Raw genomic sequence first — 27,649 nt, forward strand, 5'->3', positions numbered from 1 at the left:
ATATCAAAAGAAATGTCAAAGTTATCGATAATAATTGATTTTGTATAAGTTTTAAAGTGGTTGGTATGTGAAGTTGTGAGTCATTGTTGTATGTAATGGAATCTTGTATAGACTTTGGTGGTTGAATTTTGTCCTTTGAGTGCCACAAGAGGGAGACTTGTAAAGGTAATCTAACAATTAATGGTAATTAGGAAGCTGCTTCGTTTGAGGCTAAGCCACAAAAATTCGATCCCCAGGCTTTAGTTGCTCGTTTGAAAATCCATAGTTTTGACAAAGCGCTAAGCAATGCCCACCATAATTACGGTATCCAAGAATCACAAGCAGAGCAAATATGGCTGCTGAAGTAACAACAGCGAGCGACTCTTAGTCGCTATTCTTGATAGAACAGCCATATAATTTCTTCCTTTTTATGCAAATGTGACTCAAAAGTCAGTAGAAAAGGGTCTCAAATATTATACATTCATGGCTTCAAGGTGTCCGAAGAGGCTAACCGTGTAAGAGTGGATGCAAACTGTTAGCCAACTATGAGGAAATGGTCAGCTCCGTACCAACTAGACATAGAAATTGATTCAGATTTGTCAGCTCTGACCGCCTTTAACTGCAAATGTAAAGCAGGGTATGTGCCCTTTTTTGTTTTCCCTTCTAACAGAGTTTGAGATATGTCACCTCACTTTTATTTCTTGGCACATCAAATCCTACAAAAGAAGCAAAGTTTTAATTAGGCCGCCTTTGCAGATAACTTTATAAGTTCATAACCTGTGACATACGAACCCATTCAGTAATTTTTTAGGCGTGTCCAGGTCTATATTTCATGGTAATATACCAAATTAACATGACGTCAAGAAGCTCACAGTACCATAATATTTTCTCACTGAGAACTAACCGACCCTACAGCTGCGTAACTTCAATTTAATAAAAAACTAAAAAAAAAAAAAACACACAAAAAACTGTAGAACAAATCACTTTGTTCCGGTTCCTATCAAACCTGTGCACGTTGAGTCGATAGTAAGGGCCCTCGCATGCCTTTATCCATTTCAAACACTTCTCCAACTTATTTCTTGGTTGAGGGACGAACCTAACCCCTACCAATCGTTGTTGATGCCTATGACCAATCTTACAAGTGCCCCAGGCACATCTTTGAACCATTTTGATACAAACACTCCACTTATAAATGTTTCATCTCAAAGGCTACTCCCAGAACGAAATAAATTCTTATGTAGAGGTACCACTGTACAAGCGTGTGGATCACATGTGGTACAAAAATGGGCGACCTAAATCTACACCAACCAGCTGTCGTCTGCTTCAATTTCTGATTGGTTGAGAACAAGCGTTTTCGGATCAATGAATTATGCACTGTTTACATCATGTCACTATAAGCCAATATATTGCTGTTCTTTTGATTCCGATACCTTTTGGATCTGCATTTTTCACTTAGGAGATTTAATAAAAAGAGAAGGCTCAGAGGAGGGCTTTTAGAACAGGTTGGGATTTTTTTATGAGCTTTGCTTCTTCTCTGGTTCCCCTTGAAATTTCGAAGTCTTCTCTCCTTTTGTTGAATGTCTAATAAACCAGCGTTTCCCAACTGGTGGGTCAGGACCTAAAAGCGGGTCACGAACCAGTTTTCAGTAATTCACGGGCCTTTGCCTTGTCAAAAAAAATGCTAAGAAGAAAAAACAGAGGGTCAATTACAAATCTAAATAGATGGCAATAATACACCGCTCGATGTTTTCTTCCTGTTCAGTCAAGTGACCTATGGCTAAGCTCTGCCTCCATTACCCATTTGGAAAAACATTCAACATTTTGTGAGGACCGCTAAGGCAAATATCAAAGTAGAAGATATTTCGCAGGATGCAATTGATGCTTTTCGGGCCTAGAAACATCACATATCATCTCAAAATCACCAAAAGGGTTATTAATTCAGATTCAGATCTACTTTATTGTCATTCTAGTACACGTGTATACAGAACGAAATGTCGATACATCTGACCCGCACAGTTTCCTTGAATGTACAGATATAAATAAAATGTTGTATTGAGTTGGAGTATTGAGTACTAATAATATACTAAATAATTATGGCTATGTATAGTATTTTACAGTAGCGCAAATAGTGCAAGAGGAGCAGCTAACCAGATGTGCAAAATGGGCAGTCAGGTAAACAAGTCAGGTAAACAGTAACAATAACACTGTAAAAATAACGCTCTAAGTACAATAGTGCAGAGAAACAGATGTGCAAGGAGTGGCTAGCTATAAAGAACTGCCAGTAGTGCAAAAAGTCAAACAAAACCAACAGATGTACTGATTAGCAGCAGTTTAGATTTACTATGTGTTTGACCATTTAACAGTCTAATGGCCAGGGGGACAAGACTATTGTGGAACCTGGTGGTCCTGCACCGCACACTGCAGTACCTCTTCCCAGAGGCTAGCAGAGTGAACAGTCCATGATGGGGGTGAGAGGGGTCCCTGATAATGTTCGTAGCTTGGGATAGGCAGCGCTTCTGGCCAATGTCCTGAATGGAGGGGAGAGAAGTCCCGATGATTTTCTCTGCTGTCCTCGTCACCCTCCTCACACTACCCCAGTCGGAAGCGCTGCAGCCTCCACACCACACAGAGATACAGCTGGTCAGGATACTCTCTATGGTGCCCCTGTAGAATGTGATGAGGGAGGGTGGGGGCAGGTGGGCTTTAAATGTACAGTGGAGGGTTATATAAACGATACAATTGTTGAGAAGGTCGATAAAAAGTTTCAGATTTTGGAATGATATACAGGTCACAATGTAACACCTTTACAGTGCCTCATCTTGTCATCACCATCTTAAACAGAAAGATATAGGATCCGCATATTTCATGCACTGCATATTAAAAAGTATAATTTACCTTCAACTAATTAACCTAACTTGACATGACTTGTCAAATAAGTTGTTATTACTACTAGCTTTTATTAATCTAAACTTAGCTTAAAGGTCTGTGTTACCCTAGATAGATTTTCTTTTCACTCACGTATGATTACTAAAGTACAAAAACTCAAAAATCACATAACAAGCCTTCCAACAAACAAAAGAGTGATGTGATGTACAATGCAGCCAAAAGTTAACTACAGTCAGCCTAACATTAAGTTGAGTCAAGTCATGTTTATTTGTTTAGCCCTTAATCACAAGGAGTCTCAAAGGGCTGCACAGACCACCAATCACTGCAAACCACAGACTATTACACCATCCCTTAATATTTCTCTCCAGCGAAGTGACAATATGTTGCCTGAAATACTATGTTGACTTACTTTAGAACTGAGGTAGACATCCTTATTAACCATATCCTTCTATGCGATCCAGGCTTATATGCAAGTATATACAGTAGTGGAGGTTGTTCGTCTTTCATTTAATTTGTTTGTGCTGTACCTAAATACACTACAAGTACTCATTGAAAACATTTTAGAAGTGTAAATGTTTTATTTATTTGGTTTGCAGCTTGTCATTAGGGCAGAATGGTGGGTCCTCAAGTCAGAGAAGTTGAGAACCAGTGCACTAAGCTATAGATTCTTCAAATGGTATTACACTATCCATTCATTATCTGCAATCCTTATCCTCAGTAGGGTCGCGGGGATGCTGTAGCCCATCCCAGTCATCTTCAGGGAGTGGGCAGGGGACACCCTGAACTGGTTGCCAGCCAGTCGCAGGGCACACAGGGACAGACAATTCGCTCGCTCATCCACACCTAGGGACAATTTGGATTGGCCAATTAATCTTACATGCATGTTTTTGGAATGTGGGAGGAAACTGGAGTGCCCGGAGGAAACCCACGCAAGCACAGGGAAAACATGCAAACTCCACACAGGAGGTTCGATCTCATGACTGTGCGGCACACGCGCTAACCACTGCACCGCCGTGCTGCCTTGATATTACATTATTACATACATATATATATATATATATATATATATATATATATATATATATATACACATATATGGAATAACAAACCTACCACCTAAATCTCCATTTCTTTTGTACCTTTTTATTTTCATTGCCTTTTTCAGAACAATACGTTTATTTGGATAGATTCTTGGTGGATCCCAACATTATATCTGCCTTTCAAATGTTCTGGTTTTCTGACTAGTCAGCTAGGAGATGAAAATACACAGAAAAGGCCCAAGTTCTAGAAAGATGTCTACTGACGAGCACCAGTAAAACATAAACACACACAAGGGCAACAGAATATGAAAAGAACCGTCAATGTTTGTTTCTGAAACCGTATTTAAAAACCGAAAACAACAAAAAAACAACTCCTTCCACAGCCAAGGATTTTATTTTTTGGAATGGAAACAATCACATAAAATGACATGATGTCTGAGGTTTTGGTACTCTGGTGGTACCCTCAAAAGTACATGTTAGTACACTTTTTCCAAAAATACATGAAAAAAAAATAAAAATAAAAGTTGCATTGCACTGCACTGCAGGAACCCTGGGGACACTAGAGCAAACTTTCAGGACGTATCAATAATGGGTTTAACTCTCTGTGCAAATACAGCTTTAGTGTCCAATACTTAATCTTGTAGGTTACATTAGTGTAGATCACTCCTTAAGGAGCACAATTGATTTCTCCTGTAGCACCATTTCTGATGAGTGCAGAAATAACTCCCGCCCAGACTCCCGACTCTTAACAAGCTCCGTTCTTTCCCATTTTAATAACTCTTCATTTAATAGGTATTAGTTAATATTCAACAGGTCTTATTCATCCTATTGGGCACATAAGAGTTAAGTAATTTAGCGCATCCTATAAAACAACTGCAAGGACCGTAAAAAAGCAGCAAATGTGCTGAGTAGCCTCGAGCAGTTAGACAATTCGCTATGGCTGTGAATAAAAGAGATTATGTAAACAGAGCTACGTCAACGCTGGCGATTGTCGTACAATTTTAAGATGATTCCTGACGTTGTGGTTTTGTGATTAAAAAAAAAAAAAGACTAAAAATAGGGATGCACTATAGTTACCGATTCAGTAACAGCCAAATAGCGAGTATTTTCTTTGTTTTTGAAACTCCTCAGTGTTAGTTTGTGCCAATTTAATTAAGATTGAGAGCTGGTTAATTAAGATTGACCGACGAAGTCAGTAAATACTGTAAGTGCGTCAATCACTACTTGAGGTTAGATCTTAGGCCCTGGCCCGGTCCCGGCCCAAAATTCAGCCAGGTTCAGACATTAAATGCCAATCATTAAGTCTGCGCTTCTCTTTCAATGCTTTTCCTTTTTCTTCTTGGAGAACCTGCACAGAATGCACTTACTTTTACTCAAATGAGTAAAATCATGTACACTTTGTGTCCCAAACTGGCAAAGGAATTAAAACAAAACAATATAGCATGCAGTAAGGTGGGGGAAAGAAATACCTTTATAATTTAAAATGTAAGAACACCTTTGAAAGGTTTTTGTATATTTATAACCAGTGAAAAATCTTGATAAGGAACTGAAGCAAAGTCAAAGTATCCATCAGTTCAAGGAAATGTGCAAAAATATGTTGGAAAAATTGGTAAAAAATATGGGTACAAAAGGAGAATGACAATGCATGATTTTTGGTGAATTTTATTCATATATTAATATGGCTCGGTAACGAGAGGCAGATATCTAGATGTATGTATGTAGGTGTGTGTAATTGAGTGTATGTAACGTAAGTGTATGTGATATATGTGTGTTTGTATATATATATATATATATATATATATATATATATATATATATATATATATATGTGTGTACAAAATTAGTATGGATAAAATTACTGTCCTTTTCTGAGTATGTCTTGTTATCTGGTTATGTAGCATCCTCATTTTTTATATTTCTACAGGTTTTTGTTTCGAGAAATTGACAACAATCAGGAAGCCTTACACTACTTGTCATGCATTTTCAGAATAAATGACAACAACAACAAGAACATCAGTTTTAGTGCATCCCGAGAAACACAGCTATGCCAGCTCTGAATTTCCAAGGATCTGGCGACTTGTGTCGTACAAATAGTCAATTTCCCCCTAAGGTTGTGGTTTTATGATTAGAAAAAAAACAGAATAGATTAAAAGGATCTGCACTTAGTGTTCCAAACTGGCAGAATAATTAAAACCAAACAATAATGCATGCACTTAAATAAAAGCTCACTGGGAAACATCATTTGTAGTGGATACTTGATTTAAAAACAAAGCTACATCAGAAATTTGAAGGCACTGGTGACCTGTGTCGTACAATCTTTCAAAAGCCCCTGAGGTTGTTGTTTTTGATTAGAAAAAAAGACAAATAAGTAAACACATCTACACTCCCAAACTGGCAAAGGAATTAAAACCCAAAAGCATGCAGTTCCCCCCAAAAAATCTTTGGAAAAAACAGTAATCATGCATCCCTAAAAATGAAGCCAGCGCTGAAATTTAAAAGAGCTGGCGACTCTTGTCGTACAATCTTCAATGACCCCCTGAGGCTGGGTTTTGTGATTACAAAGAAAAACACAAACAAAAAGCATCTGCACTCAGTGTCCCAAACTGGCAAAGGAATTAAAACCTAAACAAGTGAAAGGCAAAGAAGCTACCCGTCTACAGAGCTGCAATAACAATCACCCGTGAAGGTTGAAAGTGGCTGGAAGGTAGGAACGTGATGTCTACAAGTTCACGAGGTGGTAAACACCCCGGTGCTCTCCCTCCCGTTTCTTATTGTCATTGCATACTTGTCTGGAGTCCCATCGCAAAAAGCGCCAGAGGAGCCCAGAAAACGACGGTATGAAGGGCATCACTTGAGAACGCTCCTGTGGGCGAGCGATGACAGATGGCTGGAACAGTGGCCTGGCAGCTGAGAGCAGAGAAAAGAGAAGGAGAAGACCTCATTTGGAGCAGAGAAGGTGGTGATGGATAAACAAATACATCAGCGGGGCATTAAAATCAATCCTTCTGGCTCACCGTCAAGACCTGAAGGAGCATGTTATGGGCCTAATGAATTACCGCTAAAACCTGATGAAATCGAAAAGACCGTTTTCTTGAACAAATATGCCACTGGAGTCATCAAATTGTGTTGTACAGATACAAGCTGCAACGATTTATCGACACCTCGTTGATTATCTAGAAGTAATGCACTGAAATGCAAATTTCGGGCTAAAACTGAAAACCAAATAAATGTGCAAAAATAAATAAATAACATTTTGCACTGTCTCACTAAAAAAGGTACAATTTAAAATTGTAAAAAACTGACGGGCCTTAGACTAAATATTAGGGGCGGGCAATCAGATCCAAATAGATACAGTAGTATCGTTCGATGCTAATCTGATACCTAGATTTTTTTCCATGGAAATGTAATGATCATTGAATAATACACCCAAACCCCTACCCCCCTTGCGTTAATTTATAATTCCGAGAAACACAGCACTAAAATTTTATATTTGTAAAAACAATTACAATGCAGACCTTAGCATTATAAAATGTGTATGTACATATATATATATATATATACACATATATATATATATTCCTACGACAACAGTTTAAGAACATTCGTCAAGAGATAAAACCAAAAAAGCAACAATGTAATTAAATCTCAAATATAAAAATGTCAATATGACAAGTACACCGTATTTTCATGACTAAAAGGCACACCGGGTTATAAGGCGCACCCCCCAAAAATATTTTTTGTCCTTTATTTTCCATACATAAGGCGTACCGGACTAAAAGGCGCTACAGTGGGAACGTCAACATATCAGTCAGATAATTCAGTCGAACTAATTAACCCTTTAACATTCCGACGGCTCTCAGAGAAGCAAATACGTGTCTCAGACACGAACAGGCACGGTGTCTGTACGATGTCACCAATAAATCAAATGTGTAATTCCACATATCATTAGGAAGGTTAACCTCTTGGGATTCAAGAAATGCAGACCATTTCTTAATTTCTTTCGTTAACGAAGTAAATCCAACTGTGTAAAATATTTACACACTCCAAAACATGCATTAATGCCGACAAATAAAAGAAAAATCCGCTGAGAAGCATCTCCAGGTCGTAGGGCAACCAAACGTGATTCACATTCATCTTTTTCGGCCAAATGCAGGCTTTGTTTTGCCCCGCTTTAGCCTATGCGAGCCTGTAAATGCTAAAAATAACCCGCCTTCTTTACCTCCGAATTACTTTAGCCAATAATGACCGATTCAAATGATGATTGACACACATTGGTTAGGAAATGAAACGCCAGTATAACTATCCCAGCATACACCGCGGACTACTTTGCCTTTGAGGGAAAATCTTGTCGGTGGCTGCTTGCCTTAGTTGCGAGACCTTGCGACTCAATATTTAACCATATATAAGGCGCACTGTATTATAAGGCGCATGGTCAGCCTTTAAAAAAAATAAAAGCTTTTAGGTGCGCCTTATAGCGAAATTAGAGTAATGGCTTCCATTGCAGGAAATTTTAAAAATAAAGTCAGAATTTGCAAATCGTGTAAACAATACAATGTAGAAAACCTTTAATAGTATGAAAAATAAACCCAACCGATTCAGAACAAAAGTCAAGGGAGTCAAACCCAAAAAAGCAGAAATGCAACAAAAATACAGTGTATAACATTGTCAACAAGACAACTACAATACTTTCCACTGCACAATATTTTGAAAATAAAATCGTGAGTGTAAATAACGCGTAATTGCAATTGGATCAGATTTGAAGGTAATATTGTATGTATAAACTTATGACTAACTAATAAAATTGTTAGAGTGCTAGTCAAGATGGAAAGACAGTATAAATCCGAAGACAATTGTAACAATCCAATCCGAGTACTCGCTCAGTATCGATATTTAGATCTATCCGCCCAACCTCAGTAGATCTTAATTTAAAGGGTTTGCATTTATAAAATTCTTGTTTTAAAAAAGACATTCAAGCACTTTAAAAAATATTCAAACAACAAAATGATATAGAAGAATTAAAACTGTTGTGATATCTTTTTGGCTCCTAATGACAAAAAAATAAAATAGCTTTTAGCTGCATAGTTACGCCTCTCCCTTTTTAAACGCATATATTTGGGATCATTTTAGCTTTCCATGGACAGCAGAGTGAATCGTGACAAAAAACAGAGTAGGAAGGAATTGATGATGATGGTGGTGCAGTAGTTAGTGCAGTCTAATGCAACAAATGAGTCAAATTAGCATATCGCTATATTACTATATATTATATAACTTAGTACAAGCCCATAAATTTCAGAGACACACGGACTGAATATCGCACAGTATGTGTTGAAGAATTAAAACGACTTAACTTTAAATAGCAATACATTGTTATGATATAAACATTAGCCAAAGTCCAGCTAGCAGCTACTAAATACGTGGAGATATGGGGACACACGAACTTTTGAGAAAATGTTCAGTGAAAGCTTGGAGGAGCTTCCTTTTTTGTTTTTTAGCTCTTCACTTCTCATGTGCAAAATGATGAATAAGTAGCCCCACCGTGCACAAACCCAAGCCCCGAGTGAACACCCTGTTTCGTATGGCTCACCTTAGAATTGATATTATCACAAAAACGTTTTTTCCTAAGCTTTGATTTGATTTTATTTGGTTTCGGCCCAAGCCAAAATATACTAATATATTAGTGATTAAATATTCTCTGCCTCACTGTTATCTAATCAATGAGTGCATTGATAATTATTAAATTTACCACATAGTGCCTTAGGTTCCGATCCTTTTTTTATTAAAGAAATCCTCTTTCTGTTGCCAATCGGATACGATCTAAATACCACAATGTTTTTCTTTAACTAGAGCCCTAAAAATCAGGATTGTAACTGATTCAAAGGATTGTTCAAAGATTGTTCATTGTCTTGAGTTTTAAAGATAAATAAATAATAAAAAAGATAAATATGACTATTGGGGGGGAGGGATATTGAAAGGAATTTAAAAAAGGCATTTTTATAAAAATAAATTAAGAGGACTCATCAAATTAATTGCTAGTATAAAAAATAATTCTTATTATCAGAAAGCTATCCTCTAATCCTCAGCTATGCCCTCTGGAGGTTGTGTTACTACTTATATATAGATATATATATATAGATTCTAATGAGAAACAAACACGTTTAGAACATTTCTAAATGTTTCATGGCCAAGCTCTCTTGATACCTCGTGCATACTGTGAAAAGGTAGAGAGCAGGCACGACCAAGTTGTTCTAATATAAAATCAAAATATAGTCCAATGAGGATTACAAATGCTTAGAACTAGACTATCATTGGGTCTTTGTTCCCATCAGCCCCATAACTATAAATTCCTATGACTATAAGACTATGACGAGGGACTTTTCCACTTCTTTTAGCACAAATATTTTATCCATGCAAAAACTGGATAGAATAATTTTTTTTAGAAAATGAGTGTCATTTAATTTCTAAAATATTTGGTCATGGTTATAAAACCATCAAAATCTTGTATCGAACAAGGCCTTATGATGTAAAAAAAAAAAAAAGTCTATTATTAAGTGATTACTTGCGTATTACCTGCGCTCCAAGCTTTGAGAGATATCGGTTGCGCAAGCCAAAGGCAGACATTGGTGAAAGTCGAGCCAGGTCTCCATCCGACAGCTGACTGGCCCGCCGTTTGTGCCTACACCGACGAGAAAGTAAAGATATTTGAGATACACAAAATATGTCAAACTTTAAAAGCAGAGACGAAAATTAAAACCAACTGCAGTGTTCTGAAAGCTGTTTATTTACATATTTTTACTTGGTTTAATAGAACAAAACCAATTAATGATTGTTGAAATGTAGAGAGAATATTTTACATTTTTATTTAGCTGTAGTGCATCAGTCACATTTACGAAATTGGTTTACGCTCTACATCAATGGTCAGCAACCTTTTCTGTACCACGAACTGGTTCAATGCCTGGTTTTATTTTTTTGGCCCAGTTAAACAATAACATTATTAAAAATAACACTAATAATATTAATAAGAATAAGCCCAAATCCACTGTGTAAACACTAGACCACTAGGGATGTGGATGACATAGAAGTAGACATTAGATGTATCTCATCATGTAGAGTGAAAATAGTGATGATGAGAAAGTCTAATGCCTTTGTCACCAACAATCCTAGCGGTCTAAGTGGTTAGGATTCTGCGTTCTTAAAACCACAATCCAGATTGGATTCCTGTTGCATCCAAAGTTGTGCAAATGTCGTGAGTGATATTTTTTGCCTGATCCATCATTGCTCGAATACGGTAACATACTATAGTAAAACCTCAGTATTATGCACACCCAAGCGTGAGTTTTTCTTGGGGTGAAAAAGATTTGCGTATACACGAATAAATACGGTATGAGCAAAAAATAAGGCAATTGTTTGGCTCCTTTTTTCTCTCTGTGCGGCCTAACACGAAATGACCCACGGCACTGTACCAGTTTGTGGATCGATGGTTGCCGACCACTGCTCCACATAATAAAATTAAAAATGTCCTCAAAAGAACACATTCATAAAACGTTACAAAAAAAACCCAACATCACCGAGTGCTTATACATGAAAAACAGGAATCAAAATAATTGAGCGGTTATAAATTCAAATTAATGAATGAATCCTCAAACCAGCGAGGAGCTGATATCGTATCAATATGACGACTTCAATATAAGCGCATATACCCGCTTCATAGTGCATATGATTAAAACATCAAATAATCTTGGCCCCTTGCAGAGAATCCAGGAATTGTTTACAATACGAAAGAGAACATATGAACATCTGCTTTAAAAAAACGATTCTCCAAAGGCTCTTCATCATTGGAATGCTGAAAAGGCTTTAAAATGTTTGATTTCTTCCTCAACAGAAGAAAAAAAATGCCAGACGTTAAATCCAGATATTCAGTAACTTGTGGTGGGGAAACGGCACAGATGCCAGCGCTGGGCAGAGTTGCAATTCCTGCAATCCGGCCCCCGCGCCGAAGGGGTGCACAGTTGCGGCCTGCTGCCTCACAACGCCCAGCGCCGTGTGCGATCCCTCATCATCACCATCAACATCATCATCTGGAAAATAGCAATTACAGCATGGGGAATCATTAGTTAGGTGGAAGGCAACAAAGATAAATAGCTGTGACCTCAATTCACCCATGCTAAGAATTAAGACGAAAGCAAGAGCAGCTCAGGAAGTTTACATCAACAAGTACTACATTTTGAATTTTCTCCACGGCTGGTATGGTTGAGTCAATAAAAGTCCTGTGTTAAGGGAAAAGCGATATTCACTTTCTTTCTTTCTTTCGTTCTAAGCAGCCAGGACAATGTCACAATCATTTCAAAAGAAAATTATGATTATGATCCTTTAAAGCACAGGTGTCAAACAGGCGGCCCGCGGGCCAGATCAGGCCCGGTGAGGGATTGGATCCGGCCCGCGAGACAACACTCAGAGAAGCTCAAGAGAAAAACAAACTGCAGGTTGAAATATGTCAACTTGATGTTGCCAAAGCCAGGTGCCTCGAACAAATACACTGTACTTGTATCTCTCTCTCTCTCTCTCTCTTTCTTTTACACCCCTTTTCTCCCACTCTGTCTCTTTCACTCTCTGTCTCTTTTTTTCTCTTCCTTTCTTGCTCTTTCTCTCTTTCTCTCTCTGTGTCTTTTAACCGCTTTTGCTCCAACTTCCTTTTTTCCTTTTCTCTCTTTTCTTTTTCTCTCTTCCTACCCTTCGCGCTTTCTTTTCTCTTTTCTCTCCTTCTGTCTTTCTATTTCCCTTTGGATTTCTTTCTTCCTCTCCCTTTTCTTTCCCCCTCTCTCACGACTTTTTATCTTGTTTCTCACGCTCTCTCCCTCTCTCTCTTTTTCTTTCTTTGTCCCTCCCTCTCTCCTTTTTCTTCCCTCTTTCTCTTATTTCTTTATCTCTCTCTTTTTCTTTCTCTTGAATCTACTAGTCCGGCCCCCGACAGAATGTTTGTTCTATCGTGTGGCCCATAGTTAAAATGAGTTTGACACCCCTGCTTTAAAGCATTGTGTCAAACTCGTGGCCAGAAAGCCATATGTGGCCCGCCACATCATTTTATGCAGCCTGCAAGACAATGCTAAAAGAACCACATTGCGTCAAAAATGACTTGCAGTTTTAAATATGTCCACTGGATGTCACCCAAGCCAAGTGTGACTCGCATATTACCCACTGTAGCTGTATTTGCTGACTACCATTATTCCCACCAGAGAACCTTGAGGTAATCCATCCTGGTGTTATTTTACTTTAAAAAGTTACAGATGTGCTATTTAAACCAAGGCGAGAAATACAAAATAAAAAATAGCACGTGATTTGCAGAATTTTAAAGAAGATTTGACCCTTTCTATAATAGATGAATTCAAAGAGTGGAGTTCCCGAATTCAGACAAACACAGACTAAACAAAAAACAGAATTACTTTGGAATTAATAAATCAATCATTTAAATGAGTGTTGGTGTGCTATTTTCTACACTTTTCAGTTTGCGAGCATTTTCCTGAGTTAAATAAACTTAAGTGAAAATAAAATAAATTGTTAATTTGCTTCCCCCGCAAATGCACAGTTAAACATTACAAGAAAATAAATCCTGGTGAATGAAAAATGTTTTGAGAAAAAAAAAAAAGTTTTATAATCAAATCTTACATCCCTGATTCATAATATAATTGTAAGCCAAAAGGCACCATTTTTATGAAATTAATTTACTAGTCCGGCTACTGTGAGAATGTTTTTTCTAGCATATGGCCCTCAAACTAAAATGAGTTTGACACCCTTGCTTTAAAGTGACAATGTGTAAGATTTCCCCACTAGAGCTTGCCGTAGCTTAGATTGTGCATTCGAAGAGTAAACACTACGAAAGCCTGAAGGATACGACTTTGATAAAATTCTATATTTTTTTTCAACTAGTGACAGAAAATGAAAGCTGGTGTTAATCCCAGAAAGCGACAAGAAACGACCAAACAAGCTGGATGTACCCGGAGCAACTTAAAAGAGCCAAGAGCGAGAGTTGGTCAGAGCTGGTGTAAGCAGCTAACTTTAAAGCAGCTAGCGGGAGAAGCTAATACAGAAGCAAATGAAAGATTGCAAGAGCAAAGCAGAATTTGTCAAGCTTCAGGACCTTGAATCACGAAATTCAGCAACACACAAGGAAGCTAACCATAACAATTGCGGTGGGCAGCCTGCAGCCAAGTTACTATCATAAGTGGCTTGATAAGGAAACAGTGGAAAAAATATGTCTAATAGACAGGACTCAGCAAAATTCAAATGCACACAGCTTTGGAAAGTAAGTTGCAGTTAAGTGCTTAAAACACCACCGGGACAAGCTACCTTTTCATAATCCTCATTCAGGCTTCCGTAGTAGTAAGATAGCTGCCAAACACTGACCTGTTTCCCAGATTTGACCAGATAACCTTCTGCAATTAGCATCTTAGATCTCATTCCATGGATGTAACTAATGAAGAGGCTGGTGGGGGTAAATATGCCATGCCAATACACTAAGTAGCCGATTCAGCTCTGGGTAAAACCCGCAGATCATTTCTTAGAAGAGCTCCGAAATGTGCGTATGCCACTTGATTAGACGAGTGGGTTGTTCATTACGTTTCTAAGACGCCTGAGAGTGGGTGAAAAAGCCATGCTAGTGGGTGAAGAGCGGTAGCTACTTACTCAGCGTCTAAAGTAGCTTCCTTTAGGAGTTTGGCTCTAGCTGAAGCTGACCGGTTCAAATCTCCTCCTTGAGTGGGAGAAATGAAAGTGGTTCAGCTTCATCAGCACAGAAAAACATATATTCTCTTACCTCTAAGATAATCCACTAAGTAGAGCATTACCACCGCCATTAATGCCACTGCGAGACAAGAGAGAAAAAATATGGAGCTATTTAAAAAAAATACTCTGACACACAAAAAAAAAACTTTTCTAACTGGGGAATAACATCAGGACTTACTGCAGATACAAGTACAGAAAAAGACTTGCAGAAACAGGTATCCTTTGGTGTCCAGGATGGCTCCTGCTGCCATGGCGATGAGAGCTAATCCCAGATTCTGAATGGACTGCATGCTGTAGGGGCAAACATTGCCATTTAAAAAATACAGTGAGCAACAGATTTTTAGGAAGAAATATGTTGTGGGGTTCATACAAGCCATAGGCTGTGCCTAGCTGGTGCTCAGGTACTACAAAGGCCACCATGGGCCACAGTGCGCACGCCAAAAGGGAATAAGACAAGCCCATCAGAGACTGGAAGACACAAAATTGTGAGATTATAACCACAATTTAAGAACACACAGACATTATCAGGCCGATGACAGCCAAATATGTCAGTTATCAGCCTGATGGTCGGTTTATTTGTCACTCGACACTAGACTAAAACATTCAATCAGCCGACACTAATCATTAGAAAGATTCTGAGGATTTATGTTCCTCATTGGAATATATTTGGATTTTATATCAAGGAATTAAAAGAGTTTGAACATGTCCCCTTTTTACCTCTTCATAACATACTTGGGCAAATATTACATTTAGACAATGTTTTTTCCGCTCTATGAATCAACAATTGTGTATTCATTTTTAGCTATTACAGCTAATGATCATCAGAGTAATAGCTCACCAAAAAGTATTTATTGATTGATTGATAAAGTCAAGCTCTTTTATTTCAAAACTTTTTGGATGTATGTTTACCGAAGCTGTACACAGTTATTAAAAATGAAAAACAAAATAAAACCACACAAAAATCAATTATCTTTTCTTGTGTCTTTTATTTTTTTCTAAATATAAAATGCAGTTTTAAAAAAAAAAGTTATCAGGTCTGCAAAAGAAGGATTTTATCAGTTATTGGTAGAAAATTAGTTATTTTGCATTATTTATTCTAACCGAACCTCACCGGCGCATTGGGGCGACTGTTTGCCCCGATCCCTAAAGCCTGCACGCACTCCCAGTCCTCTTAAGCTCCGTCCCAACCGTAATATGAAAGTTTAAAGAACAGTTGTAATATTTAGTGCCTACTGGTAGAAGAAAATAATTAATTAAAAAGAGCAATATTGGTTTAACAGGGAATCTAAAATACATGAACCATGATATAAATGTGCATTTTTTTAAAATAATCGTTGCTCGAGAAATTTGCATTTATTTTAGATACTATGATCTAATTGTCAGCCATCTTGCTACTACAGGTAACCAAAAACCTCAAAAACGCTGGACAAGAAAATGAGAGGTAAAGTTGTGCATTTTAGTCACTTTGAGTATCCATAGTTTGGTATACTCCCTTGCACTTGTTTTTAGTTGCACTAAATAAAATAGCAACACCTAGTGGTCAAATAATACACATAGTCCCGTTAATGTAAATAAAGCCCCTGCAAATTACAGATGCATTTATTCTTTTTTACATTAATACATTTATAGTTTCACATCACTTCTTTATGTTTCATATAGTTCTTATTTTGTGTAGGAAATAAAAAAATATAACAGTGGAATCAGAACTTTCCTTCTGAAAAAACCTGATTTGGCCCAGTTTCATCCAGATGCTAGCTCGAGGCCCCCAAGAAAAAAAAAAAGAGTTTAAGACCCTTAAAGAAAGTACATAAAAAAAAGAGAGACGCCACAGAAGGAACTTTCCTTGTGGAAAACCAGATTTTGCCCAGTTTCACCCAGTCCCATGCCCCAGAGGCTCCGAAGAATATAGAGTTTGAGACCCTCAATGAAAGTACATTAAAAAAGAGTCAACGCAAAAGAAAGACTTAAAGTTGGATTCCTTATAATAATATTGATAGCATCAAAGCAGAGTGCATCGTCTATCAGTGGCAAAAGAAGTCAGATCGGTCCCTTAAAGCACATTTAAATGCCACTCTTCAGTAGTATTTCATCTTTTTTTTAAGATCTGCAATATTTTTAATTTGTACATATTTTTTGTTTTTCAGGGACCTTTATTTTACTTTAAATTTGATACGTATGAAAAAAAAACAACTAATCGTTTATTCTTGTAGTTCGTACTGCAGTTGTTGCACTATAAAGTAAATTTAGTTGCTTAATATGAATGAACAACTTGAATCTTCAATTAGGTAAAAGTTCACTTTGGAATTGCACTTTACTTTTTGACAATAATTTAAGATACATTTTACCGTTACAAAAATACAAAAAACATATGAACCTAATTGAATATACTGTCCATTAGATCTTTAGTGTTGCAAATTCAATTTCACAGGTTACCATGCCGATCCAAGGGTTCCAGAAAGTGAAGGCCAGTATCATGTGAGAGGCAAGCGTGGTGCACACAGCACACATCACCCAAATCACGTTTCTTCCAGTCTTGTCTACCACAAAGCCAAAAACAGGAGACGCAGGAGCCGAGATGATGTAAACAATGCTGAGGGAGTCAGAAGCGGATTGAAACGGGTTATACTGTAGAATTCATCATTAAGTGCTTTGGTTTCATCCATCAATATATAGTGTAAGTCTATGCTTCTGGAAAGCCACGTACGAAAGAAATAATCATTTACTTTATGTCAAAAGTCCAATGCAGAAACCACGATTTGCACGGTGTCGCTCGCGTTTGCCCAACTGATTGGTGTGTTCGCAAACAACATGTATACCAGGTTGTCCCTTTGTCACTTGTAATTAACCAAACAAGGCACTAGCAAACTGCCACCATGAATCGGCAAAGTATGCATTTAACCGTGGGACCGATTAATGGGGGAAAAAAAAGTCCACAATGCACCGAGGACGCGAAAGTCGAATAGCACATTAAAAAAATGCATACGTTATCATAAAATTGTACTTGGAAAACATTTATGCTGGTGTAAACATGACCTTGTCAGCCATCAAATGCCTCAAATGTGAATTACCTGTTGACAGCCCTGGCTTGAGCAGGGGAAAAGTTGAACTTCTCGATGAAGAAAACCCTGGAGAGAAAAAAAAAGTGGATGTAAACCCAGCACTTAAGCGTCTTCCCCTTCGGCATACGTCATTTTGGCCAACGCTGGTACGACAACTTGCTTTGAGAGCGCTGCGGAGCGGAAAAGCTGTCGGTCACTAAGTGATTTGAGAGCATCTTTCCAGTTTGCCACCACATCAATTGATTTGTTGAAGCATTTTCAAAACCACTTTCCATTTCTGACCCCCCCAGCACCTCCACCGCGCGGCGGGTTGATAATAATGCGACATTGTGCTGCTTAAACTTCCCGTGGGCATGGACAACGCGCTCATCTAACGAGGCGCTCTATTTTATTCCTGGTGTGCCCTTCAAAACATAATGACGTCTTGTTTAGGAGTTGAATTCTCTTCCTCGTTCACTCAAGGACAATAAATGTGTTTTCAGCAGATGACTACAATGTTTAGAGTCTGTGTAATAAACTGGTATTGTAAATTATATCTGTTGTTATAGCATCTGTAAACTTAATAACAACTCTAATGAGACATCAAACGGTCTCCTTCAAAATTCAGGTGCATATTTCCTATGACAAGCGCCTGACTCAAGGAGAGCCGACATGACAGCAAATTTGCCGTGGATGGACTGTGCTGTGAGAAAATTTAGCTTTTAAAATATTAGAGTCCTAAACTTAGGACAGGCTATGTATCCTGTGGGTTCATTATCACTGCAGAAACTTATTCTAACACACGTTTGTTTTGACGCAGTTTTGTTTGACTGAGCCCATTTCAACACTACTTTAAACAATTAAAACATGGATAATTATAACATAGCATTCACATAACTGGTTATATTAGGAATGCATATCAAACTGGTAACCCTCTGCATTAATCGGTAACAAGAAAATGGCAGTCAGCTTCAGAATGTTTGCAAAATATAAAAATAACAAATTATACTGTATGATTTCTAGAATCCCCTGCAACCCCACTGGTGTTAAATTTATATTTTTTATAATAAAGTACCTAAAATAGTTTAAGCAAAAGGGATACGTGATATTGCAATAAAAAATACTAACAATATATTGTCGTCACAAAAAAAAGAAAATAGGGATCACGTTAGAATATTTTCAAACTACATTTAGAAAAAATAACATGAGCATAAAGATCTACTCAAAGCCTTATTAGACAAGTAGGCTGATTGTAAGGTTGAATTTTCTTGTTTTACAAGAAAACAAATGATCAAATGTTTTGAAATAAAGAATATTATTCTAAAAATCTGCAATTTTTTCTGACAATAGCTTTTCCTAGTTTGCAGTGTTATCCCAGAAATCAATAAAACTTGGGCAGAATTTTACATGTAAAATTACCAAGTTGTACATTTACGTTTTAAAATTTAAATATTACTGTTCCGCAGTTGTTTTATAACAATATCATTAATTGTTTTTAAATATTACAATCTTTGTCTTAATATTAAAACCTACCAACGATGTTTACAGCAATTATCTTATCGTGGTGTGTAGTTTTAATATCTTTACAATCCTTTCAAGCACACATTTAAATGTTCCACCCATTTGTGATGAGGTGAATGGGGGCTTGAGTTATACTCACTGTCCCAATCCAATAAAAGGGAAGATGGCCACGTAGTAGCTCACGCAAATGATGAAGATGATCCACAGGGGCAAGGGGAAATCTTTCACATCAGTCAGTTGAATTACTTCGCCTAACAGTCAAGAAAAAAGATGCATTGCAGAAAAAAACTAATTAAAAAAAGGCCTCTTCTTCAATCACAGTATTGGTATTCTAATTGAATTCAGTGATGTTGTAACTAAAAGTGGACAGGGAAAGCACCACTAATTGTGAAAAGCTGTTAAAACTGGAGGTGAAAAGGAGGAACAAACAAGGCATAGTAGTAATACTTTACCTGTTTTGCCTTGCTCCTTTTTGAGGATTTTCTCTGCTCTTTTGTCGAGGAATGCCAACAACAAAGCGCAGATTAGCGAGAAAATGCAGGTTACCGCGGCTGTGCAGAGAAAATAGGATTAAACTCGAATATGTACATTGATAGGAAAAATGTAAAAGTGTAAAAATGAGTTTCCTTTGAAAGTTGTGATTTTGTTAACGTGACAGTGTTTAATGATTCACCACAAAGTAATTGTAGCTGAAAATAGAGCTGAATTGTGTGCATTTAAAGAAGACACACTACGAAAGCCCAAAAGACACTATTTTGCAAGATTCGGAAGCCTACTTCCCTATTTCGTTGTCTGAGCAAGGATTAATTTTATCCAGAGACAGGATATTAAAGATGATTTTAATCACCTCCAGCGAGTGAAAAAGACATAGTGAGCCCGTTACACCCGGAGCAACTGAAAAGGGCCAATAGCTGGAGCTGGTCAGAGCTTGTGTAAATAGCTAACTTAAACAACTAGCAGGACAAGCAACTAAAAAGGCCAGTGAAAGATAGCAAGTGCAAACCTGAATTTGTCTAGCATCATGACCCTGAATCATGAAACTCTGAAAGACGGAGCAGGAGCAGCTAGCAATATTAATAGTGGCTAGCAGCCAAAAGGCTAATGAGTGTCTAGAAGAGTAAACAGTGGAAACAAGTGGAAAATGCTTTAATCACAGGACTTGGCAATGTTGCCACATTGACCAGCTTTGAAAGGCGAGTTACAGTAAGGGACAAAGCAGAAGCAGCTTGCAAAAACAATGGCGGCATGCCATAAGCTGCTGCCAAGAGGCTAATATGAGTGGCTAGAGAAGGAAATGGTAGAAAAAAAGCTGAACTAGTCAACATTTTCACATGACCAGCGGTGGAAGGCAAATGATACCAAAGGACCAAGCTGGAGCAGTTAAAGACAAAAGAGCTCAGCCGCGTGGTTAACATGACTGGCCAGGAAAGAAAATAGTGGATTAAAAAGTCACAGAAAAACCTTTGCTTGCGTGACCTGCTGTGGAATACGAGTGGCACTGAAGGACGAGGCAAGCTTTATTTACAGAGGAGCTAAAAATAGTAACTAGTGGCAAGCCAGGGTCTGCAGCCAAGTAGATAAAATTAGTGGCTGGAGGAGGAAACAGTGAAAAAAGGTAAAGATGGCTAGTTCGAGTAATTGCACATAAGCGATGAATAGAAAAAAGGTTTTTAAAACTGAGAATGCCATTATCAGTTGTAGATAAATTGTTGATTAATGTATGCAAAAAAAAGCAGAAGATGCCCTAATCGCTGGACTCAGTAGCTCAGGAGGTAGAGCACTCGTCTTGGGATCAAGGGATCCCAGTTCGAATCCCGGCTTGTCCGTCTTATATGTCGAAGTGTCTTGGGTAAGACACTGAACCCCTAATACCCGCAATAAGCAGGTTAGCGTCTTACATGGCTGCAATACAAGGCCGCTATTGGGAAATGTGAAGCACACTGTAAAGCGCTTTGGGAAGTCATTGACTTGAAAAGCGCTATATGCTAAATGCAGATCATTTCATTTCATTTCTCAGCGACATTGCATTACAAGCTGTGGAAGTTGAGTGACACAGAAGGACGAAGACAACTTTTTTACACTGAGCATCTAACAATCACAAGGGCAGCTAGCGGCAAGCCATAGCCTGCAGCCAAGTGGCTAACTTGAATGGCTAAAAAACGAAACAATGGAAAAAAGTGGAAAATGCCTAAATCAAGGGATTCAGTGAGCATGCATAACCTGCAGAGCTCAGCTTTAGAAGGTAAGTGCTAAAAACACAACCCGAATAAACTTCTATAAGCTAACTGCAAAAAACACCCCCAGGACTGTTATCCTCCGCAAAACAATCATATGGGCTTCCGTAGTAGTAATATGGTGGCCAAACATGATAACTTCTTCAATATAATAACACATTTCTAACCTTAATTTTCTTTAAAAATCATGTGGTGCATACACCTTTTTCATGGCCAAATTCAAGCACTTTTTAAGCACTTTCAAAGCCATTTTCCCAATTTCTACAGTACCCAGCATCTTGGTCTCTTCACCTCTCCTCTAAGGCCCGACACGTAGGGGGTGATAACCCTCCAGGTAACGCGATACAAACTAATAACAGCTGCCGTTAGTCATGTGGGGGAAAAAAATCAATGCCAAAGTGAAACCACTAGAGCAGGCTTGTCGGTGTCATTTCTAAGTAGACTTGATATATTTTGCTTTGTTTAATGTGTGGTCTATGGAGTCAGACTACTGGGAATTATGGCAACAATTTCAAGTACTTTCAAGCACTTCACCCCAAATGCAAGCACTTTTCAAACCTTGAAAACATAACATAAAAATTCAAGCATTTTCTAAGATTTCAAAGACACAAATATACATACCCTGTATTTATTTTTTTTCGCTTATAAATTGTGTTTTAGTAAAATGAATGAAGTATTTTCACGTCACTAGGGGTCTCTATGTAATACACATGAACTTTAAGACACTTGTTTCCAAAAGTGGATGTATTCAAATGACGGTAAGTTGACATAAACAAGACTTGTCTCATTTCTTACAAGCATCATGTTGCACTTTCACTTCTCCTCACTCGTGGGTTGAGGTTTTTAGATGCAAATATTGAGTAACTCTCAGGAGATGTAACCCAAGCCAGAGCGTTGTTATTTTACCTATCATAAGCGAGCAGCCTAGTGTGGTGTAACCGGATCCGCCGACCAGGAGAGACACTTTGTTGTAAACCCAACCCATGATGTTCATGTTCACCGTGCTGCCCTGCAACCACAGACACGAATGCTTGCACATATCAATGCCCTGCTCCTGGGCACTAATCGGGTAGAAGTGAAATTGTTACCAAGCGAGCCATGCTGAGCTGAAGACCAAAGACCAGGTTGAGTTCCTTCCCTTTAAACCAGTTGACTGCATAAGTGTTCTGGGCCACAGCTAGGGACTCCCCTCCAATTCTATTCACGAGAAAACATCATAAAATTAGACATATTAAACACAGAATCCTAACTCATAATCACAATCTTGGGGAAATTAAACTTGAAATGAAAAAGTCAAGTCATGTTTATTTTTACAGCCCTTAATCAAATGAATATCCGTAATGAATTTCTTTATCCAGGAGAGGATTAAATGTGTACATTAATCATGGTACTTCACATATTAATCAGCATTTTCTGACAATAATCATCTATTTCCCTGAAAAGCATAGCTGAGTATAATTTTTTTCAGTAGACACCCGGTATACGGTGACCCCACCTTACGATGTTTTAACGTTGCAGTGTGATATAAGATGACTTTCAGTCCCTCGTTATAGCATTTTCTGACATAGACAACAAATTAGTTCGCGTGGGCAAGAACTCACAAAATTTAAACGTTCCAGGGTTCATGCTTATGAAAAGTCTGTAAGATACCTCTCTGCTATTGGTGGATGTCGTATAATAGCCTGGTCTGCTATAGGTTTGCGTCACAGCATCATGGCAATTCTGATATACCATTGGCTGAACCCACTTTCACAATGCTCTCTTTCTTTCTTTCTATTTTTCAGTCCAGAATTTTGTCTAACTTACGTTAATATCTTTTGCCATGGGTCCCTAGATTTTCAGTGATGCTAAAGGGGGAATCAATGCATAATCATGAAAAAGACAATATGCTAACGGATGAAACTCTTCCCACAATAGCTGTTCATTCAGTTCAGAATAAAGACTTTCTGAGTCGGCAATACAATACTTTATTTTGCACTGTATTTATTTGCTATAGATCCTGAAGCTTGCAGTGATGCTAAAGGTAGAAGCAAAACGATGATAACCATGGGAAACAAAGCTTCGGGTATCAAGACATACTAAAAAGGCACGCCATTGTAACCGTTGCTACAGAATATGGCATCACCCAATCAATGGTCAAGACAATTATTAAAAATAAGGAGGCGATTAAAGCAACAAAGTCTTTTAAAGGCATGACAATCCTCGTAGGCCGAAATTTTAAAATCAGTTATGATCTTAACACCCCGTCTCCTCCCCTGTTCTGCATCCGCACCCACTAACTCCACTTAATCAAGTCACGTCAAACCAAATGTAAATACAATTCTACGTTTTCTTTACATGTGTATTAATTTATAATGGTATTTAGTGATATACAAGTATAATACAAGTAAGCAGTACCTAATAAACACAATTTTTCCCCCTACATTTTATATGTTTGACCGTGAGTTCGGAATACATTAATTACCCACGTTGGAACGGTTTGTCATACAAGGGACTACTGTAAAATAATCAATTTCCTTAGCAAGCATAGCCGAGTATAATAAAAAGTATATAAATGTAAATGTGCGCAGGAAATTAAATATGCTTCTCATTAATATCCTCATTAAGTAAAAAAATGACTCTACAAGTACCATAAAAAATAGAGCAGGTACTTTTTGATCACGGCAATATTATCTAGTGTTTGGACATTAAAATTGTACATAAATTTAAATGCTGATCCAATAAAAAATATATTGCACATGCATGTTTTCTTAGCACCTATTAAATAGATATTTCAGTCCACATAAATGATTGTTTGCTCACCCAAATACAAATCGTCCAACTTCCATCAACCAGAAACGATTTAGCAACGCTCCCGTGGCGAATATGAGCTGTATGGGAAGATTAAAACAACAACATTAAACTCAAAGTCAATCAAGATTTTGTCTTCAAATAAAATGTGGAACATAATGCAAATATACCTGTCCAACACAAACAAACGAGGAAAAGATGATGGTTCCTAGCCTAAAAGGAAGATAATTATAAATTACATGGAAGTGCTATGTGGGATTTTTGGTACGTATAAAGATGGGAAAAAAAATCTTATATTACCTGATGCCAAAGACTCTATCAATGAGGAATCCTCCAAAGAAGCAGAGGATTACATTGGGCCACGAGTACCAGGCATACAGTTGCATGAACTTGGCCGTGTTCAGGTTCAAATCCTTCAGAAAACAAAATCCTTATGCATTTTTGGAAATATCACAACAACACAATAATGTCTAACAAAAGTGAACAGGAGGATGCATGCTGTTTGGTCTTACAGACAATTTATCTTGATTTAGGTCTGGATTCCCTCAATTTTTGCGGTTATTACGCTCCATAACCAAAATGAGTGAATCTTCGGGAAGTAGGAAAAATGTACTGTACCGTAATACAACGAATCAGTTTACTTTTTTACTGTGCATGTGCGGTTTCCCTCTATGAGGATATTTGTATTCAGAAAAGCACTGTGGACTTGTAGTAAAGAAACAAATGTTACACGCGAACTCAGGCACACTCACTAAAAAAGTCTTGTGTGTGCATTGGTTGATTTCTTTTGTAACACTTTTATATTGTTCCCCTCCTTGGCAAAATTGTCACAGTCCATATACAATGGATGCCACATTTATATAAATCCATATATAGTGATAGTCTATGCTTCTGAGCACAAGTTGTAAGCAAACAGTAGGCAACAATGAAGCTTTTTTTTTTTTAAATTTGCCCCTGCTGTCTCAGTTGGATGCGGAGATTATAATTCATGCGTTTGTTACCTCCCGTCTCGATTACTGTAATGCACTACTCTCCGGTCTCCCGAAGTCCAAAATCAAGAGCCTTCACCTGATACAAAATTCTGCAGCGAGGCATTCAACTAAGACAAGAAAGTTTGATCACATTACCCAGATTTTAGCTAACCTGCATTGGCTCCCTGTTAGCTTAAGATGTGATTTTAAGGTTCTGTTGGTAGTATACAAAATCATTCATGGAATTGCTCCCTCATATCTTTCAGATTTAATTTCCCCCTATCTTAAGGTCCGGAGCCCTCGCTCTGAAAATGCTAGTCTACTAGTGATCCCAAGGGCCAAGAAGAGATCCGCAGGTTCGAGAGCGTTCTCCACTTGGGCCCCGGTGCTGTTAAATGCTCTTCCCCCTGAGATGCGATCTGCAACCTCAGTGGAACTGTTTAAATCTAAACTTAAAACACACTTCTATTCTATAGCATATGAATAACCTATCATTTATGTTGACAATATCTGTGTATTATTTGCCCTCATGTAGGTTTTAGATCAGGAGATGGTGTCATAATAGTCTGTGGTTTTCAATAATATGTGGTCTGTGCAGCCCTTTGAGACTCTTTGTGATTAAGGAATATACAAATAAGCAAGACCCTTACACTTTTTTCTTAAAAAACAAAATAAATATATTGGTTTTTTTCTCTTTTTTTCTGTCTTAAAGACCCAGTGTGTAATATTTGACCACTAGATGGCACTGTTGTCTAATGCAAAGAAAAACCAGTGCCACAACATGCAAAAAGATGGCAGACAAACATGGGGACGAACTAAGTAGGAATTCCACTTTGTAAAAGAAATACAAATTACTTGACTTTTTTTTTCATAAAAATTAACATTGTATGTCAGTTCATGTATTTTTCCCAGTATTCAAATAAATGTTTTGTTATTTTTACAGAATAATTTTTTTTTGATCCCCCTAGGAGGCACTAAATATTACATAATGTTCCTTTAAAGTGGGGAAATGTAAAACTGGTGTTTGTAGCATTGTCTTTTCTAGAGGATGCTTGATATTTGTTCTTATTTTGTTTTATTTTTTCCAATAATGGAGGAAAATTATTATTCAAAGAGGCAAAACTGTACACCACATGGGAAAAAAGTGAATGCATTGCTTCGATATGAAATTGAATTCATCATTTAGATGAGGTTAACAAAGTGTTTTCCTTTTTAATATAATATTTTGGTGGGTCCAAGATCATTGTGAGGATGATTTGATTACCAAGTGATGTTTTATTTGTTTGCGACTTTGAACAAAAATGTCTATTCAAATGTTATGGTAAGGTAAAAACAAAGTTGAACTTCGGCCACAGCACGAAAAGGCATGCTTTTCTTGGTTCCTATATTTTCGCACTGAGTCACAATGGGCACATTTGGAATGTCACAAAAGCTGCCATGCAAGCGGTTTGCATACTTTTATTTATTCTTGATCCGAAAATTAAATTAAAAGCTTACTCTGCAGCTATGTATTGTCTAGCTGCCAAACAGCTTGATGACTCATTTTATGATAATTAGATGATAACATGATCAGGTGATCATGTTTGCACTTTATTTGAATGATGCCGTTGTCATGTGTTTTTTCTATAGAAGTGTTGAAGGGATTAGAGTAATTTGCGCACAGTGAATACACGCTATAACATCGGTTTGCATCGTACTTTGTATTTTGCATTCTTTGCTTTTTCTCTACCTTATTATTACATTTATTAAATGACAGTACAGTAAGTGTTTGAAAAAAAATTGTATATGTTTAAACATTACTTTTTTGTTAAACAAAACAATTGACCCTGTACCTTTTGTATGTTTCAATGTATAACGATGATTGATTTATTTTTAATGATTGTGCAAAAAACAAGTTTCGACTTCTTGTTTTTGCACTTTCACCGGTTCTTTTTGGGACATACCCCCATGATAAACGAGGAGTATATAATACCTTATATATGTATATTTATGAGTATATGTACCATTGGTTTCTTGTAGTTGCTGTATGATTTACCTGAAGGACTTCAGTCTGAAGAGAAGCGGGGTTGTCATAACAAAAGTAGCTGCCTGGAAGGAGAAAAAACATACTCACGTTTTATTTGACACTCAATATAAACTAAACCCGTTACTCGCCTCCGTTACACGCGTAGGCGCACATTCGTGCTTACCGAAACCGAGGAAACACATGAAAACCAGGACAACAACCCTGTGTAAGCCGTGAGCCGGATCGCAAATGGCGGGCAGCATTCTGCTGTTTTCCCCTCTGCCTGTGTCCTCATCTCCAGCTTCGTTCGAAATTAAATTCCGTTCCTCGGCGACATCCGCCATGTCTAAGATCTGTCGAGGAAAAGTTGACGGAAGTGGAGAAGAGGCATGAGGTAAGTCACATGACC

The 27,649-nt window shown here is 37.7% G+C and overlaps 1 protein-coding gene across 2 annotated transcripts; it reads right to left on the bottom strand.

Annotated features, from left to right (window-relative positions):
• Window positions 1–4,280: 4,280 nt before the first annotated feature.
• Window positions 4,281–27,649, bottom strand: mfsd1 (major facilitator superfamily domain containing 1). 2 transcript variants are annotated; one of them, XM_088345957.1, is made up of 17 exons: window positions 27,425–27,649; window positions 27,271–27,323; window positions 24,565–24,677; window positions 24,435–24,477; window positions 24,277–24,344; window positions 22,563–22,671; window positions 22,381–22,483; window positions 19,693–19,791; window positions 19,380–19,491; window positions 17,750–17,806; window positions 17,115–17,271; window positions 15,052–15,149; window positions 14,860–14,972; window positions 14,713–14,760; window positions 14,583–14,649; window positions 10,473–10,578; window positions 4,281–6,812 (listed from the first exon to the last, which is right to left on the bottom strand). In XM_088345957.1, the coding sequence occupies exons 1-17, from the start codon at window positions 27,582–27,584 to the stop codon at window positions 6,753–6,755; spliced, it is 1,566 nt and encodes a 521-aa protein (XP_088202083.1). In that variant the 5' UTR covers window positions 27,585–27,649; the 3' UTR covers window positions 4,281–6,752. The 2 variants fall into 2 exon arrangements, with proteins under 2 accessions (XP_088202083.1, XP_088202084.1); XM_088345958.1 differs by lacking the exons at window positions 4,281–6,812; window positions 10,473–10,578 and adding an exon at window positions 10,666–11,980.

The sequence above is a fragment of the Urocampus carinirostris genome, chromosome 10, assembly GCF_059441175.1.
Source record: "Urocampus carinirostris isolate Australia breed hairy pipefish chromosome 10, RoL_Ucar_1.0, whole genome shotgun sequence".
NCBI classification, from domain to species: domain Eukaryota; kingdom Metazoa; phylum Chordata; class Actinopteri; order Syngnathiformes; family Syngnathidae; genus Urocampus; species Urocampus carinirostris.

Coding starts and splice junctions, on each gene's coding strand:
- mfsd1 (XM_088345957.1), bottom strand. CDS start 27,584: ATGGCGGATGTCGCCGAGGAACGGAATTTAATTTCGAACGAAGCTGGA. Junction 24,345..24,434: donor CGTTTGTTTGTGTTGGACAG/GTATATTTGCAT, acceptor CTTCCCATACAG/CTCATATTCGCCACGGGAGC. Junction 17,272..17,749: donor CAAGCCAGGGCTGTCAACAG/GTAATTCACATT, acceptor TGACTCCCTCAG/CATTGTTTACATCATCTCGG.